The 18,449-nt window shown below is 47.9% G+C and overlaps 1 protein-coding gene across 2 annotated transcripts in view; it reads right to left on the bottom strand.

Moving 5' to 3' along the window:
- Positions 1-879: 879 nt before the first annotated feature.
- MARCHF8 (membrane associated ring-CH-type finger 8) overlaps positions 880-18,449 on the bottom strand; it is a 128,784-nt gene continuing 111,214 nt past the window's right edge. Inside the window, exons 4-8 of one of the 2 annotated variants that reach the window (XM_059398020.1) lie at positions 9,932-10,014; positions 8,846-9,685; positions 7,251-7,431; positions 5,165-5,312; positions 880-4,741 (exon numbers count right to left, since the gene is read on the bottom strand). In XM_059398020.1, the coding sequence (XP_059254003.1) occupies positions 4,437-4,741; positions 5,165-5,312; positions 7,251-7,431; positions 8,846-9,685; positions 9,932-10,014 (1,557 nt within the window). In that variant the 3' untranslated portion in view covers positions 880-4,436. The remainder of the gene's footprint in view (positions 4,742-5,164; positions 5,313-7,250; positions 7,432-8,845; positions 9,686-9,931; positions 10,015-18,449) is intronic. The other variant, XM_059398021.1, reaches the window with a different exon arrangement.

The following is an 18,449-nucleotide window of genomic DNA, read 5'->3' as shown; positions in this document are numbered from 1 at the left end:
CCACCTCACCTTTTCACCCATGATTCCTCTTTCAGTTCCACTCTCCTCACCCCTCCAAACACTAGTCAAGCACTCCCTCCCTCCCATGGGCACATACCTGTTCAGCTCCTCCGTGGTCACTACCTCCTCCACAGGCCTCAGCAGCTCCCGAAGTCAGGCAAGGACACTTGGCAGAGTATCCTCCCGCTTAGTTCCCAAGTCTCCTGGCAGTCACTCCATTACCCTTAACTGGTGACGATTCTCTGGGCTCACCTAGAGAACAGTACGTACAGGGCAATCCTGGCCTCCGTTTTCAACTTGGGCACACAGATAAAGGCAGGTGCCTGCCCTCAGCACACACAGCCCTGTCAACGGTTTTCAGTCTCAAGGCAGAAGGACCTATGACACCACCATGACTCAGGGAGGCCCCATCAGAGACTGGGAGATACAGCCAGGCTGAGCTATGGCCAGAACCTCCCTGATTCTCCTATTCAGCAAGGTGCTGGCTCAGTAAGTTTTCCAACAGACAAGGGGAATTAGGCAATAATCACCTGCTCCATGGTCCCATCGCCAGACACACCCTGAACTTGAATCTGGCTTCTCGCAGGGCACAGAGTCCAAGTAGAGCCTGGATGTTTGAAGCAAGCACAGCTGTGTGAGCTACTTCTGTCTTCACTCCCGTGCCCGCACACTCTCCGGAACCCAACCCCTCCCCACCAACCAACCACCAGTGTCTCGGGGAGCCATCCCCCCTGCCTAGGAAAACAGATACCTCCAGAGGTTGCATGATTTTCTTCCCCAACGTGCAAGTCAGAGGACCAGGGAAAGGGGAGTGAGAACCACTGCAATGCCCGCCGACGTTCCCAGCCTTCTTGCAGGAAAACACTTGCATGGCAAAAATCCCTTTGTAAAGAGATGCTTTATTGCTGCAATTAGACCCCCATGTATAACACAAACAAGCCCCCTAGAGAATGATTCAAGTAATACTGAGAAACAGTGAACATACTCAAAAGGATACAAAATCAGACATTCAGATAACTAGAAACTTCACAAGTTAAGAAAATCTTCCAATGTGAAGTGTCTTTTAGAAACTACACCACACATGCCAGTGTAAATTTGGTTTTTATTAACAATCAGCTTTCTATAAACATTGCCTGTAAATAGGTGAAGAGCTGCACAACTTAATTATGTCCAAAACAAAGATAAATGCTTTTACTTCCCTGTGTTCCCGTCCTTCCTTGGGCTGGAGAGGGAAGCTGCATATTTCAAATCAGATTCAAAAGGGAAAGTATTCAGAAAGTGTCTTTGCTTCGGGCCAAATGCACAGCATCACGGCTCCTGGCCCTGTGGGTTCCCAGGGCCCCTCCAGCCCTGCAGCCAACCCACTGGGCGGCAGCAGCAGCCCCAGCTGTGCAGGCCCTACCTGAGGCTCTGGAACTGGCCCACTGCCTGTGGCCTGCATGTCTGCAATCAGGTGGGGCACACCAGCAAGGCTGAAGAGCAGACCCATAAGACTGAAAAGAGTGGAATGAGGCAGACAAGGAGGAGATGGAAGAGGCCTTTGATAGTTTCTAGAATTTCTTAAAATCCACTCTGGCGCAAAAACTAAGTTCCTGCTGGCAGCCAAAGTTGGAAGTGCTCAGGCCAACTTTTGAGGGAACCGAGGCCAAATCAGAGAGGGCTGACTGGCAACACCCAGGAAGCCACTTCCTTCTCCTCCTGGCCTGGCCCCCCAAGTACCAGCCTCCAGGCCCTGAGACCACCAGCTCATCCCACATTTCTGGTTCAGCCAACTGTTGTCCGCCCACCAAAGCCAGGTGCAGAATAAGGGGAAACTGGGGAATAAATACCCCCCCCCTCAAAAAAACTCGAAGGCAAGGTGCTACGACTAAAGGAACCCCCGGCAGATCCGCTGCGCCCACTAGATGGCAGCAGAGCACCACCTTTCCAGAGCTTGGGCCTCCAGGGTCCATCTCTGGGGGTTAGTGATTAGAGCAGAGACTGAGAATGGAGTCAGAGGTGCTCAACTAGAACCTACGAGAAAAGAAAAAGGCAAGGGAGCATGTGTGTGCCATCCCAGGTGAGGAAAGAAAGATGTGGGATGGACCGTCCCCAGGCAGAAGGCTTTTTTTTAGGATCTTGGTGGAGGTGATGAGATGGTATTAGGCCTTCCTGAAATGAAGTGAGGGTTTCACATGAGAATTTGGTCAGGCACGGGAGCAACACAGCAGTCATGGGTTATAAAGGCACCTCTGCCATAGGGGGTGCCAGCCATGACAGGTGGGCTGCCCAGAGGCTGTCCCTACCTAAGCACACCTTCCTCTCTGCGAGAAATCTAGTGACTTTCAAGTTCAGTGCAAGGGGTTCCATCAGGGACAGGAGAAGGAATCCCACTTAAAAATCAATCCCAGTCTTCACAGGACTGCTCATCTGCTGTAAGAGGGCAGGGACAAGGGGCCTTCCCTGGGCAGCTCCTAAGGGGCACAGGTAGGGCCAGCCCAGGACTCAGCTCCCCTGAGTGGAGATACTGTGTAGCTACCGGCCATCCCCAGGCTGAGACGGGGTGTGGGTAATTGCACTTTGGGGCACAGTGAACACGGGCACGGACTGGACGCGGCCTGGGAGGCGGAGAGAGCGAGCAGGCTGACCTATTTTTCAGGGGATGGCCGGAGGAAGGCCACAATGGGCAGCTCCTTAGACCAGGGTCCGTGATGCCAACAAATGACACACAGGATGGGAAGAGAGGCAGGACAAAGCTACCCTCCCCCAGAGCTTAGTTGCACTTCAGCCTCCTCCAGGCTTTCAAAACAAACCAGAGCACTTCCACTCTGAAAGGCAAAGGGATCGTCTTGTGTTTGCTTCATCCTCTTAGCAGGACAGCAGAGTCAGCTAAGGTTCAGGGGACTGAGGGCAGGACCCCTGGGCACCCTTCCCCTCAGAGGAGGCTTACACATGCAGAGTCGCCTGGAAAGTAAGTACCCGGGCACGCTTGTGTTACACTGCAGACCCTCCTGGCCTGTTTTCCTGGAGTTGACTCCTATTTTCCTGGTGAAGTAAAACTCATTTTTTAAAAACAGAATTTTAAGCAGACTTTTTAAAGGGACAAAGGCCATTTGATGGTAGTGATTTTGGTTTTGTCTTATGAAAATGGTACAGGAAATAATCCCTGATGACAGAACGAACTGATCACAAGAATCCTCTCTGTGCAGTCCAGTTAAGGCGATAAATGGGTAGAGGTATGGCTGGGGGCAGTGACCATGGGCCATGGCAGTTTGCTGCTCACTCCTGGCCTTCGTCCCAGAGCCAGCCCGTCTGTCTCTCTGCCTGGGCCAGCGATCCACAGAATCTCCCCCGAAGCAGAAGCCGTCCAAGGTGGCAGGCACCCAAGGAGCACCCCCTGGGGCCGTGCCCCAGACCAGGGCAGTGCACACTTACTCATTCAGTGAAGCCTCACAAACTGGAGAGGTTTGTCTGGAAAGGAGTCGTTTCTAAATATTCAGTTTTGTTCTAATTACTCGCTTGCTTCCTTTCGTTTAGATCTCACAAAACCTTCTTTTTCAAAGTTGACCAAAAAGAAATGTTTGGGGAAGGCCAGTGACATAAACACTTGTCATAAAATAGGCTTGAAACCACAAGAATTAGGCTCAAATTGCCATGCGGCATCCACTAATTCCCATGAAATGTCAGGAAAATGCCTCCAATCTGTTTGTCCTTGCTTTAGAGCCACAAGTCCCTTTTATGGACACAGAGTAGATGTCAGGTTTCTTAGAATATATAAGGCAAAGAGGGTTTTAGATCTATTATAATGTAAAAGAGATAATGAAAGGAAGGCTTCTAAATGAGATGTTCTTTTAAATGTCAATCCCACTGGGCACACATATTACAAAATAAAGATTCTCTTTTTGTAAAGTGCTGTTTGCTTAGTGAATCACTCGCCACCATGCAGAGAGCACTACAGCCCCGTCTGCTCAGGAAAACGGTCAGTGGCAGCCCTGGCAGAGGGGCTCAGCTCCCCACGCTCTTCTCAGGGAGGAGGGAAATCGTCTCATCATGGCTAGACATTCCCAAACACTCTGTGCCCGGGTAGGGACTGCTGCCAACCGGGAGAGGCCAGGCTTCGAGGCCAGGGTGCCACCCTGCTCCTGCTCTTCCCTTGGGTTTGGCATTTTATTCTCTCATTCTGCTCACGGGCCAGAACAGCCAGCAACCCATCATAGAGCATCACAGGGACCTCCCTTCCCATGCAAATGCTGGCAGAAGTGGAACCCGGCCATGCACAGCCAACGTGAGGGCTTTCCAGAAGATTCACTAAGGAGGGTTTAGAAAAAGAGAAGCCATTAAAACAGTCACCTGCCCGGTCTATGCTATTAAAGGACATAAGAAAAGGTACACAATTGGCAGTAAACAATTTCCTTCAGCTGTTCTTCGATGCCTAGGAAAACTACTCCTCCACAAAATCAGACATGAATGATTTCTGTTCCAGTGTCTTCAGGTTCTGTCCAACAAGAAGAGTTTGTGTCAGAATGACAGATTCCACGTCCATCTTTATTTTCAAAGTTGGCTTCTGCTAGCGCAGACTTTTCAAAAATATTCTTTTTGCTTGTTTCTGGACAGTTCTGAACATAGATTACTCTGTTATAAGCCTTGAGTCTCTTCCATAATTGCACGTACACTTTGCACTGAACGTACATAAAAAGAAGTCCGCCGGTAAAGCCGATGGCCACAACCACCAGTTTAGTCCAAAAGGGCCACTCTAGGATTCCTGGAAGGGGAAAAACCTGGTTAGCCTATCCACAGACTAATTTAAGACCTGAAGTAAATAAAACACAACTTCTGACCTTCACATAACCAATGGAATCTTTACTCATCAAATCCTGTTTCATCTTAAGTGGGGAGGCAGAGGGTGTCCATTCTCTTATCCTGCTGCTCTTCCAGGAGACTCTCTCTTTCTCTTCTCCCTGATTGATCTCTTCTGACTGGGTTTTTAAAGAAGTGCTCACCACAGCAAGAGAAACATCCAAAAAGGATGCTTGGTGCCTCTTAACTGATGCCCCCACTCCAGAATTCCAGATATTTGAAGCCTGACTTAAAAACCGATCTGGAACGATGCCCCAATCCTAGAACCCCTGTGTGTTATCCAGGATGTCTACGCTGCCCTCATCTTTCACCCTGAGCACATACATACCTGTTGCCTGTCCGTGTTTGATCTCCTCGGTGGTACGGTCAATGAGCACATACAAGGACCAGACCACGCAGGTGATGGCGATGACATGGAACGTCACCGAGCACATGATCTTCCTGCGCTCACTGGCCGTCATCTGCAACCTCTCCCACTGGAAAGACCACACACAGAGCATGAGGTGCAGGACCCCAATGGAAAGGGCAACAATGGGGGTGAGAGCATTGTAGATGGGTAAGATTGGCTTTTTTGCCCCTCCCCTTTCCCCAGACTTCATGAATTTTCCCAAATACCAAACGTCATTCTCCTTAAACCAACCAGGTACCAGGCACTGGTATTCTGTCGACAGCCAACTTTTCATGCAATGAAAAGAAGCTGGGATCAAGATGAGCTATGAACCATAACCAGGTATCAATCCTCCTGTCTGCTTATTCTTGCAGGCAGACAGCCCATGGCTAGCTGAAGGCCTCTATGGTTTCAATCCTGATGAAAACAGCATGTTGGCCCCCGACCCAGGTGGCACACACGAGACCTCCCTGCCTCGCTGACTGGTGTGGGCAAGGGGAGGAGGGCTGATGACACCACGACACACTAGCAGATGGGTCACACTACATCGTGAAGGTGATGGCGGGAGGCGCTCACTCTTTGGTCCTTTGCTACTTTGGCAGCAACAGCTTGAAACCGATGCTAAGAGTTCCTGGTATAAGCAGGCTCTGCCAGTCCCATCTCCTCTAGGAGCTCATTAACTTACTCCAAAGAGCCAGATTTTCTTTTTCATTTACTGCTTTCCAAATCAGAAGAAAACACAAGGGTAGAGAAAAAGAACAAAGTGTGAACACTCTACATATCCTTGGCCAGCCCTAGTCATTGCATCTCTCCAGAGAGATCTGTGCAGGACAAGCTGAGAACAGAGTCTCATGGATTATCTACATCGGTCAAAGTGCTACAGGCCCACTTGAGAGGCCAGCGCAGAGTAGGTACCCAATAAATCACATGGTCTCCATGGGGCAAAACATTCTTCAAGTAGTTTACATCTGCCTTCTCCAAAAGCGTGAATGCTTTCTGCTATGGTTTTATATAGTATCTTCTTTTGGCTTTCCTCCTAAAATCCCTCCTGCTCCCTGATCTCCTACTATTTCCTAAGATACACTCAGTCCAAGCCTTCCACACTGCCCCGCAATGCTCACACACACTGTTTTGGTGTATGCTTCTCTACACAACCGGACCTCTCTAAACTCCTTTCACTTAACTTCAAATCCTACTGATCCTTCAGAAACGGCTTTAACACCCAAACATTCTGTGACACAACCTCCATTCCACCTCCCCAAGGCTCCAGCCTATAGCCTGTACTTCCTCCTCTGAATGTCTGACATGCTCTGTGCCACTTAATCTAGACTTCACTTGGCTAAGTCATGTGTTGTGATTTGACTGTGTGATTGTCCTCGAATACACATTCCAAAATCCTGAGATAAGAACAAGTCTTACTCTTCCAAATAAAACCTCACGTGCTGGGCATATAAACAAACACATTAAACCATTTTCACAGGAGGCACAAGTCAAACGAGGCTCCGTGCAGAGGGAGCCATGACATGGGGCCCAGAGAGAGTCGCGTTGCCCCTAAGGCCTGCGGTTCCTTTCTTTTCCCACCCACCCTCCCCTTACTGACTGGCAAATACTTATCACAGGTACCGAACAAGTAACTATGTGCTCTGCACAGAAGAGAGATACTAATGTTTAGTAATATACAGTCCTAATCAGAGACAAGACACGAACAGTTAATACATATAAAATTAAATGCTAAGATGTCACAAAACAGTCTGTGATCAATGGCCACATGACTGACACAGACAAGAAAGCAGTCTTAGTTTGACGGAAAAACACGTTAGGACCGAAGGGTTAGAAAGAGCTTCTTCCCCAGAGGAAGGAGCAGGAAAGAAGACCTGGAAAGGATGACGCCCGTAGCAGGAATGCACGCGCCAGCACCCACTTCCGACAGAGGAGTCCAAGGCTTCGCCCCCGCCGAGGTGCTGACTCTGCCCGGGCCCTCATTTCAGTGAGGCAAGGGCACCTCCAAAGGTGTCCTGCCGTGTACCTTTCTCAGAGGCTTCAGCTTGACCTCCATGATGAACTCGTACTTGCAGAGCTCACAGCAGCGCGTGTCCGAGCTCTTGATCCACTGCTGCAGGCACGTCTGATGCACGAAGTGCAGGCTCCCCGTGCAGCGGCAGGGGGTGATCAGAGGGCTCTCGTCGTCCCCCTCACAGTGGCAGATCCTGCGGGGAGAGGAGAGCCAGGCGTTACCAGGAGACCCGCGTGCCAGAGAAGAGGACGCTCCAGGGGAGGGTTGGTCCCCTAGTGAAAACTTTCAACAACAAACATCACAGAAAGGACCACAGGCACAAAACACACAAACACGGATGTGGACAGTGACTACAAACTAGAAACTTCTAGCTTACTGCACCAATATGGAAAGTCTGGATGGCATTTGGCATCAGAGAGGGAAAAACAATATAAAAAATGACAAAGCAGTCATTTTTGGTAAGATTTAAGAACTTCACCGAAAGCCAAATTTAAGGCAACATGGAAGCATCCTTCACAACATGTTAAAACAATTAGAAGAAAAATTTCCATGTAAAATGGAACCAGCACTCTACTTTCCAAAAATACCAATGACTTAAAAAGATGATGAATTTGTTTTTTGACGGTAATCACAGACGTCACCTTCGCACACCACACTCCCACAGACAGTATACAGCAAAAACACAGGACCTCTCCTGGACCTATAAACCCCATTAGAAGGTGCCATTTCTTTTTTGAAGACACAAGAATTTAAAATCATTTTTGAGGACGTGAGAATTTTAAATCATTCATGATTTCTAAGAGTACATGCAAGAGGACATAGCACTAACCTCAAGGAACTTAAGAGACTTTTGAGACACAGAAGGGTCTGTTCCAGCTGCTGAAGAACAGGTAGGGATACCTGGCCTGACAGGAGCTGGGCCCCAGCCCTGGCCATGCTCGCAGCTCTCTGTTTCTGTGAGAGGAGTTTCTGATCCAACTGTTAGAAATGGTAACAGCTGGCCCGGAAGGGGCGCCCAAGGAAAGGTTGGAAGAGGGAAAGCATGAGCGTGGTGACCAAAAGCAGATTCTTAAAGATTCTAGAGGCCAGACAAGGATGCGGCACACAGGAAGACAAAGGTGGGAAGTGGAAGCAGGACCCAGGCAGAGGTGGCCACATCCGAGTTAAAAAGAAGGAAGGAAGGTACTGTAGAAGGCTGGCCTCTTCCCATTCACACTGTGTTGCAATTGGAACAAAGGGTAAAAATGAGGTTGGAAGGGGCAGCCAGTGCTTAACAACTAGATCCTCGAGCTGGCAAACTGGAAATAACTATTTTCTCTCTTCCTTAAGCAAAGTCTACTTATTTTTGGTTGAGAAGAGTCAGCTTGGCCTTTAATATGTGTAGCTTCTTCCTCTTTTGTCATCTGTGAAACTATTTGGGACCCAGCTCATAAAAATTTGTCAAATGACACCAATACTCCACTCTTCTGGAGGAAGCTATCAACCCATAATCGTCTACCTACCGCCCATAACTTCATTTTCCTGAAACTTCACATATTAAAGCAAGATGAGGCCACCGAGGTATGGGGAGCAGAGCTGGCCAGAACACTGGTTCTTGGCAAACCAACCTGCAGGCATCCCCTGACGTGGACACAGGAGAGATGGGGGGGCATTTTTCAGAGGGGGGAGAAGGACAATCCAGGTCACTGTCCTTCTCCACTGAGCAGAGGGGCGCCCGCAGGACCTTGCTCTTCCATTTTGCAGATGTGCTGTCCTCAAAGACATCGTCGTCTCCCATTTCATCAGAGTAGAAGCCCGTGCTCCCTGCCAGCCCGCTAGAGGACTTGGTGGTGTGCAGGTGGGCGGCACGGCTCTCCAGCTCCTGGAACCTGTGCAGGCTGCTGGCACTCGAGCCGTGTGAGAGCGAGAACAGGTACTGGAGCAGTCGCCGGCCCCGGGACACAGCATCGCCATCCGCTTTCTCTTCCAAAAGAGGGACATGCATGCCCCCCTTGCCAGCATCCACCTCTGAGGCAGTTGACCGATGGGCAGAAAGGGAGGAAACACAAGAATGTTTGGAATTGCCAAGAGGTTTGTGATGCAGTGCTCTTTTTTCCTTCTGATGGAACCTGTTAATTCTCAGACCCGGATCTGGAGGGAGGATCAATTTCCCTTCGGAGCAAGTTCTCTCCACGTAGTCAAAACTTTCCACAGTATCCTGGGCCTTCTCACCCACATCGTTTAGGGATTTTGAGAACTTTAGCGTTCTTCTGGCTTTGGTATTGTCAGCAGGCTTCAAGGCCTGGGCCCATTCGGAACCACAGGAATTTCTCTTAGACAATGTGTCTTTACAGATAACTGTCACAGTGAGCCCTTGTGTCAGAGAACTCGGGCCTGGAGGAGCTTTCAAGACAACAGCAGACTGCACGGGACTGTGGTGACAACACTCAGAACACACTGCCCTGGAACTGCATGCAGAGAACAGTGGAATAAAAGCACAGAAAGTAAAAACAATCTTAAAGGAGAACAGACATCGAAGGGAAGAAATGAGACTTGGGTGGGAACCTGGGGAGCAAACAGCACAGAAAACTGAGCCAGCTGTTTACAGCAAAGGTATACTGACCGAGCAAATGGAAAATCGAGAACCTGCAGACACTAATGCTTATTTCCGGGATGTCACATGAACCACTCCAGCATGTGAAGCAGAGTGTTACCTGCAGATGTCCTGATTGGACGGCGTGACAGAAGAGCGAGGGAAGGTGGACACCGGAGCCGACGCCAACGAAGAACCCCCAGCCTGCAACGACACACCCCCGGTCAATTTCAGAGGAAAGAGCAAAGGGGACGGTGAACACCACCTCCTTCTGGAGGGCAATGGACAGAGAATCTAAGAACACCTGCTATTTCCAACTGCTTGCTGAGTAATACATATTTAAGGTCCTGATGTGCGGAGGTGAGACAAATCAAACAGGACTCTTTTGTTCTGTGTGGGTTAAAGCGTAGCCAAGAACTATCTGAGACTCTAAAGCGGCAACACCAACCTCCTGCAGATTCAGTGATCCTTATTTACTGAACATCTAAATTTAATTAGTTCATACATAGTCAAGATATCAAGTACTAGACAGGGGGGCGATGTCTGGCTGGCTCAGTTGGAAGAGCGTGCAACTCTTGATCTCAGGGTCGGGTCCTCTAAGTTCAAGCCCCACACCAGAAGCCTACAAGAAGGAAAGAAGGAAGGAAGGAAGGAAGGAAGGGGAAGGGGAAGGGAAGGGAAAGGAGGAAGGGAGAAAGGAGGAAACCAAGTATGAGACGGTATGTGCAAATGCAAAAGAAATATGAGGGGCCATCTCTGCCAGCGCTTACCTTCCCCACCTGGCACTCTTTAACCTGGTTCCGGGGGTAATCCTAATCAGGGTGGCTGATTACTACTACTACTCACCTCACACTGGGTCCAGGAAACCTTGCTACCCACCGGATTTCTTTACACAGAAGGGAAACTAGTTGATCACAGGGCCATCAATCCGTAACTCAACCTGGGGCCCAGGATGGGGGTGAGCACAGAAGGTTCCCCAGAGTTCTAATCATGGGATTGGGAGTTAAGAAAAAGAACCAAGAAAATTTAAATTTGAAAGAATGTGTCACGACCTAGAGCAAGGGCCCTGAGGGTTGATAAACAAGCCAAAATGAGAAAGGAGCTCTAGGAGGGTGAAGGAGCACCACAGTGGAAAGAAACAGGAAGAGTGTACCTGAGCCTCCCTCTGCAGACTCCTTGCTAATAAGCCTTCTCTAGAGCACATTCCTGAGTTCCCACGGCCCTCGGAGCACCCTGTGCATTCACATAAATGCATTCCTCCCTCCTAACACAGTCACCCTATCTGCCCCATACAACGTGAACAGCCGCATGAAATCAGTACTAAGAGCAAGCCCACATTACCTCCCTACCTTCCCCACCCTACCTTCCCCAGGCCTCCCCAAGTGGCCTTCGGCCTTTCTCCTTCATTCGAGGGAGCCCCACAATTCCCCTGCTGAGGAAAACACCCCGGTCTCACTAAGCGCCATCCCCCAGGGCCACACCCTCATCCTGGCACTGAAGCTACAGGACCCCTGCCATGGACCAGCCACCAAGCCAGCAGCACCACTGTCCAGAAGCTCTCTCCATCGGCCCTCCCCAGTAAATGCACCCACGTCAAGAGAGAGCCAGGCCCGGCAGTCAGATTGAGGGCTTCAGTGGACCACTCTTCCCGTTCCCCAGCAGAAGAACTAAACATCACTTTAAATCCAGCTCAACCTGAAACTTGGCCCAAGAAGTTACATGATATCACACTGCATGTGTGTGCTAAAACCATGCAGTAGTACTCAACTAGCACAGCTGCTGAGTCACTAAAGAACCTACATGTTCTAACTGAATGTGGAAAATATTCAGTGTCCTGGGAAGAGGCAGGTCTCAGATGGGAAGCTGAAATCAAAAGAAAATGGCTTCTCACTCCTGTCCTGAGTTCAAGTGACCCAGGTCAAAAAGGGAAGTCTGGGGTTGTGAGAGCATCATCACGGGCCCCAAAACAAGGGAGTGCTTGGAGGCAGGAGGGAAGAGCCTCAGGGCAGAACAAAGCCTGCACTGAGGAAGCAGGGAGATGATCCACACCCACAGCAGGAGCTGGGATCACTTCCCCATGGATTCCATGTCTCAGGCGGACCCCTGGGAACCCACACAGTCACCTGTGTACTTGCAGCAAAGCATCATGCCTGTGAATTGGTGGCAGCAGTCCTAAGTCCATGATCTGCTTATTCAGGAAAAAGGAATAGTCTCAGCATCCCCTCTCTGTGTCCCTGTCCTCATTTCATGCTATCTAATCCCACAAAAATACCACGAGACACCTTCAACAGGTAATGTCCAAGCCTCAACAAGCCTCCCAGTTATAGAGAAAAATTTTCTCTTCTCATTAGATCACGAGGTTTCAAGAAAATTTTAAAAATCTATTTTCTGTTGTTTGATATAAACACAAACCAACAAGGGCACCTGGGTGTCTCAGTAAAGCATCTGCCTTCAGCTCAGGTCATGATCCCAGGGTCCTGGGATCAAATTCCACATGGGGCTCCCTGCTTAGCAGGGAGTCTGTATCTCCTTCTACCCCCCCCCCCGCTCATATCTCTCTCTCTCTCTCTCCCATTATCTCAATAAATGAAATCTTTATAAATAAATAAATGCAGACAGACAGACACACAAACCAAGAAATTTCTTACCCTGGCAGACTCCTTCTCCAATAAGAATGAGAAAACAAGCAAGATTTGTGGGGCCATCACAGATCTCATAAGAGGCTCCTGCTGTTTCCAGTTAAAGAGGAGCCCATGTTGAAGTTCAGGACCAGTCTACATGTCAAATGATCACCAAAGCACAGCATGAACAATTTTAAAGAGCTTAACTTGCTGCTGGTACCAAGTTGAGTAAAATCTATCAACCTACCGATGAGGATTTAAAAGACTGGATTGATCATTAACAGCAAGAACAAAATGTAGCCTAGATATACAGTTCAAATACAGTGCCAGGGTCCAACTGGGGAGGTCAAGATAGGTCAGGGAACACTAGGCCCCTCTCAGAGGCCTGAAGCACTAAACAGCTCTCCCGCTCATCCTGAGGAGAGCAGCCGGGTGGCATGGGGGAGGCTATGAGTCAGCAGGTAGTTGCCTTAAGCAGTCTGCCTTAAGGGAAAAGGAGAGAACCCTCTCTCTTCTACAAGATCAGACCACACAGGAATGTTGCTGATAAAAGTAAGTGTAAATGTTCATAATGAGAACATTCCCATGTGTCGAAAGAACTAAAGCCCTGTGTTCCAGAAGCTCTTCGTTGGTTCTCAAACAAGAGATTTTCTGGTCCTGTAAAGGAATGTAAAGCAATCTCAATACAAAAAAATTTTCGTAAAAATCCCCTCTTCTTAAGATGTCGTAATCAATTATGCAAACAAATCTCTGGATTGCATCTAGGCCTAAACCCAGTTGATTGTATTTCTTAGGAATGACAATTTTAGACAATCGTCAGTACTCAAGTCACTTGAGGGTCGTCCTTCCTATCAGACTCGTTATTTTAAATTCTTTTACTAACGCTGCCAAAAACAACCAAAGGAAAACTTTCCATACAGCTTTAGTAGAAGCTGGCATTTCCTTTTGCGAGAGCTTGCTGCCACAGAACGGGCTATCATGACAGACTCATGAAGTAATTTCTCCGTTCATGCCGGGAACTTAACAATTTCACATCAGAGGGACTTTCTCACTGCAGGACACCAGCCGGACCTTCCCCAGCTCTCTTCTTGCATCATGTCCTTTCCCTGCTCCTTCCAGTAGGTTACTTCCCAACCTCCCTCTCTCTACCAACCGTTCCCTCCTTCTCTGCTGTAAACCCTCAGTGGGTCTTCTTTTCCTTTACTGACAAAGCTACTTTTAAACATCTGGGGCTCAGGCCCCCAACAAAAGTGAATTCACCCATCTGATTTACATCAACAGGTATCAGGGCCACAAGAAATGGTCTGGTTGGGTTCATTTGCTTTTAAGCCAGGTGCAGTTTGAAGAACGACTGGATAAGGAGGGTAAGAGATAAGTGGGGCTCCTGTTTACAAGTAACCTCAAACTCAACAGAAAAAATGGGAAAGGAAAAGGATTTCCCAATTTAGATGGCTCTCCAAACACAAGATGCTTAGCCTCTCTTACAATGAGAACTACAAATTAAAACTACAATGAGATATACCATCAGCAACAACAAGAAAAAAGCCTGTTTTTTTCTTTTTATATCACCTGATACCTGTGTTGGCAAAATGTGGGAAAACATCCATCCTTCTACACTACTGGTGTGAAAGCAAACTGCTCAATTCCATAAGATGGCAATCTGGCAATTACTAAACTACAAATGCACATTCACTTTGCCCTGGCAACTCTTCTTTCAGAATTCATCCTCACACATATGCACAAACAGGTTTGCTCAGAAAGCACTGTTTGGGGGAGCAATCGCCTGGCATAACCCCAGTGCCCGTGGGCCCAGAGCTGACTGAGTCAATACACTGAGAGAAAGGAACACGAGGTGGTCATACAGCGAAGCAGTATGTTCTGCCCAGTGCTGGGGACACAGAGGGACAGGCAGAGGGGACAGCCATGCCCTGGGTGCTGGCCCATGCAAACTACTCATCAACAGAAGGGTGCACACTGCAAGGCTCCTAACAGCGGTTTCCTCTGAAACGTGGAAGGAGACCAGGGCCCCTGGGCATGAGGAACAAGGACTTCAGTGGAGATCCTTCCCAACCATTACACCCTTTTTACCATGAACACATATTTCCTAACCACAAATTCATTATTTAAATAACATGTGATCAAAAGTTTAAGAAGTAAAATAAAACTACAGAAGCATAGCCAACTGTACTGATTTTCCAACTCTGGAAAAGCCAGTGAACAAACTGAGTTAGTGAGTCATGAGCTACAATTTTTAAAAATGAAATAAAATAGAAGATGTCAGAATGCATCTGACATCCTAAGGATTAAGTCTCCTGGAGGAATTTGTTTTTCTTTCAGTTGTGTTTCTGAGTAAACGGAGTTTCAATGTAAAAAATGTTTTGTACCAACAATCATGGTCAAAATAACTTGGAAGTCACTACACTATTCTATTTCTACAAATACAAAACACCAAAAGAAGAAGAAGAAGAAGATGGCACAGTCTAGAGAGCAGGCGGCACCGCCGGCAGAGGTTTCAGAGGTGGGAGCTCTGGCTGTGCCCGAGAGGGAAGGCCTTTCCTCCACAAGGACAGCGTTTCCACCCAGATGACATTTCTAACGCTGGCTAACAAAGTGCCACCCACTTAGTGGCTTAAAACCACACCAACATTGAATCAGACACATAGTGTGATGGGGTCCTCTGCTCAGGGTCTCCCTCCGTTCTGGAGGCTCTGGGGAAGAACACACTTCCACATTCATTCAGCTCAGCGGCAGGATGTGGTTCCCTGCAGGACGTCAGTCGGGAGCCACCTGCCTTCCCCATGGATCCCTCCTCATTCACAGGTCCACTCTTACTTCCGGTCTCTCATGTCCTTTTCTAACAGCAGCCAGAGAAAGTGCTCTGCTTTTAAGAGCTCAAGGGATTCCATTCATTACAACACAATATCCTGGGAATGACGCCTCGTAGCATACAGGCGTCACAGAGGCACAGGGTCTGGGTGTCGGGGTGGGGCATTTTAGAAGCAGTGCTTACCAGGCTACCTGACACTCCCTCACTGCTCAGTACTTCCTAAACACTGCTGCCGTCCTCGCGCCCTCCCAAACTGGGAGATAATCATCTGGTCCTTATTGCCAGCTCAGCAGGCCTGCCTTCATATAAATAGAGCCAAATAAAGTCTAACTTGGTGTTTAGACACTGCAATACAGACTGCTGACTGCATTTCAGCAAACTTGCCGCTTAGTACAGAAGTTGCTCTGTGAAAACAAACGCTTCCTTATAAACAGAGCCCCTGGTTTTATATAGTTGTATTCAACTTCGAAAATGAGCTACAATTGAAGGAGAGGCCAGTTCTATGGCTGCTCTGATAAACACATGTTGACTCTTGATGAAGGGCTGTGCCAAGAACAAGCTTTCACAATGGCAGTTAATTAAAACTGACCATTAAGAAAGTAAATATAGAATATATACAATATAGGATTCATGGAGGAGAGTGTACAATAAAACTACTGAATCCTCAAATGAGTTCCATTATAAATGACTCTCCTTATTGCCTAGCAAGTAGTGCTAACATTGAACTCTGTTCTATGGTGGCCTTTTAGAGACACAATCACAGGAATAATAATACATCCCCAGCACAACGAGGGCCACATATCACAGCACTGTTAGAGGCAAAGCAACAACTGAAGGGACTTTCTCATGGCTCATCTTCCAAAGTAGGCTTTCAGCTATTGCTGGGAACATTACAATTATAGCTGGTTTTCAATAAATTACATTGAAGGCAATGATTTCTGAGCAAAGATAGCTTCACATTCCCAGAAAATACAAGTGTAACCATAAAAAGATCCAAAATCATGGTGTTGGGTCACCCAGCACTGCACACCCCCTCGCTCTTCCTAGGGATGCTCCATGCCCCATCCAGTAGGACCAGCCGCTCCTTAGATTTCTCTTCAAAAGGGGCTTTTCACTGTCCTTGTAACCCCATTCTTTTCTTTCACAGCACTTGTGAAGGTTTACCAAAAGATCTTTCTGGAATAATATGCTGACTCAGAAGTCATGGTTTAGCCTAGCATAGTGCCTGGCACACAGTAGGTGTTCAAGAACACTTCTGAATGAATTAAACAAGTACACTCTGAAGTGACTGCCTGTTCATAGGTGTAAAACAGGTTCTCAAACATGTGGGTCTCATGAGGGACCCCTTTATGCTATCAAAAATCACTGAGTCTCCCAAAGAGCTTGTGTTTATGAGGGTTACATCAATCAATCTTTACTCTATCAGAAAACATTAAAACAAAAGGGGCTCCTGGGTGCTAAGTCAGTAAGTGTCCAACTCTTGATTTCAGCTCAAGTCATGACCTCCGGGTCGTGAGCCTGAGTCCCAAGTGTGGCTCCTTCCTGGGCATGGAGCCTGATTCAGAGTCACTCTTTCCTCTCTTTCTGCCCCTCCCTCTCCTCTCTCTTTCTAAAAAGAAAAGAGAACTTTAGGGCGCCTGGGTGGCTCAGTGGGTTAAGCCGCTGCCTTCGGCTCAGGTCATGATCTCAGGGTCCTGGGATCGAGTCCCGCATCGGGCTCTCTGCTCGGCAGGGAGCCTGCTTCCCTCTCTCTCTCTCTCTGCCTGCCTCTCCGACTACTTGTGATTTCTCTCTGTCAAATAAATAAATAAAATCTTAAAAAAAAAAAAAAAAAAAGAAAGAAAAGAGAACTTTAAAACTCAAGGCCACCAGCACATGTCCCACTAGTGCCAGAGAGAAGATGCCGTCTCACAGGCTACACAGCCCCGGGCAGCTCCTCTGTACACTCATGAGAGACTAAGAGCGAAAAAGGCAATTAAATAATATGCAGTTATGACACTGGTTTAATCTTGCCCCTTTTCCCTGAGAAGATGCAGAACCAAGGGTTGAAAACCACTCGTCTAAAGCTTTAGCCAAAAATGAAACTGCAAGCAGTCAGAAGGAAAAAAAAAATACATGAAAATATGGTCAATCTCTACAAAAGGTGAGCCACACAGCAAAACAGTGCCCGTGGCCCTCCGTCAGCATCCCAAGTGAGACCACATCGTGCTGGTGAGGCCACTCAGCTCCTCCACGTCACTTCCCTGCTCCTGCCACAGCAAAGTACGTATCTCATCCTTAGGACTGATGTTTTCTTCAATACAAATTAAGAAAGGTATAGTTTGGCCTATACTTAATCTGTAAGTCTGAGCAACCTAAGTCTGTCACTCATCAGCTCTGTCTTTAGAAACAGAGAAGCAGACACTGGTCTTGACAAAAATACCACAGCCCATGACCTCCCTCCTACGCCTGCATTTACATCTACACATGACATTCTACTATAACTCATTCCTATCTAACAGCAGTGATAACAAGAAAATATTCAAGACATCTGGGAAAGCCAATGCTTTCACTCAGATCTGCTTGCCAAACAATAGAACAGCGGTAATTTTGGGTGCTCTTTCAACAGGTCTGGTTGGACTTGTCCCCAGGAATATCTGATTAACCAGAGACACATAAGGCTCATGGTATCTGAATAAAATTATGCAGGAGCTCTAAAATATTCTACTAGGTACCAGCCTTTAGCAAATGTTAGAGCCTAGAAGGACTAACTGCCTGAGTGCAGAAAGGATAGGACCCATGCTCCAGTTTTCATGATGTATGTCTAGCTCACCTCACCACTACCATCTCCTTTTATGTGCTACCAACCATGAATTTGCTCGAAAAAATGGTGTCACCTGGACCAAGTCCAATTCTCAGGGTCAAATGAGAATGCTTCCCTCATGATAAACTAATGCCATGTCTATGTGCTACGAGAGGTTGGAGGAAAGTCTCTAGTCCGGCCCCTACAATGAGCCAGGCCTAAGCAAAATCCTGGTGCCTGAAAGAACTCCAGTGGGACTGAGTGAGTTCAAGCATTTCCAGGGAATTCCAACCTTCCTCTGAAGAATTTTAAGCCGAAGTACGGTTGTCCTCACTGGAATGCCCCCAGCCAACACGGTCAGCAGGCACCGTGCAACTGGGCAGTTAGGACAGTCTTCACTCCCGGTATA

The sequence above is a fragment of the Mustela nigripes genome, chromosome 4, assembly GCF_022355385.1.
Source record: "Mustela nigripes isolate SB6536 chromosome 4, MUSNIG.SB6536, whole genome shotgun sequence".
Lineage (NCBI taxonomy): Eukaryota > Metazoa > Chordata > Mammalia > Carnivora > Mustelidae > Mustela > Mustela nigripes.
The sequence above is the reverse complement of the archived record's forward strand: the minus strand, read 5'-3'. Positions and strand labels throughout refer to the sequence as shown.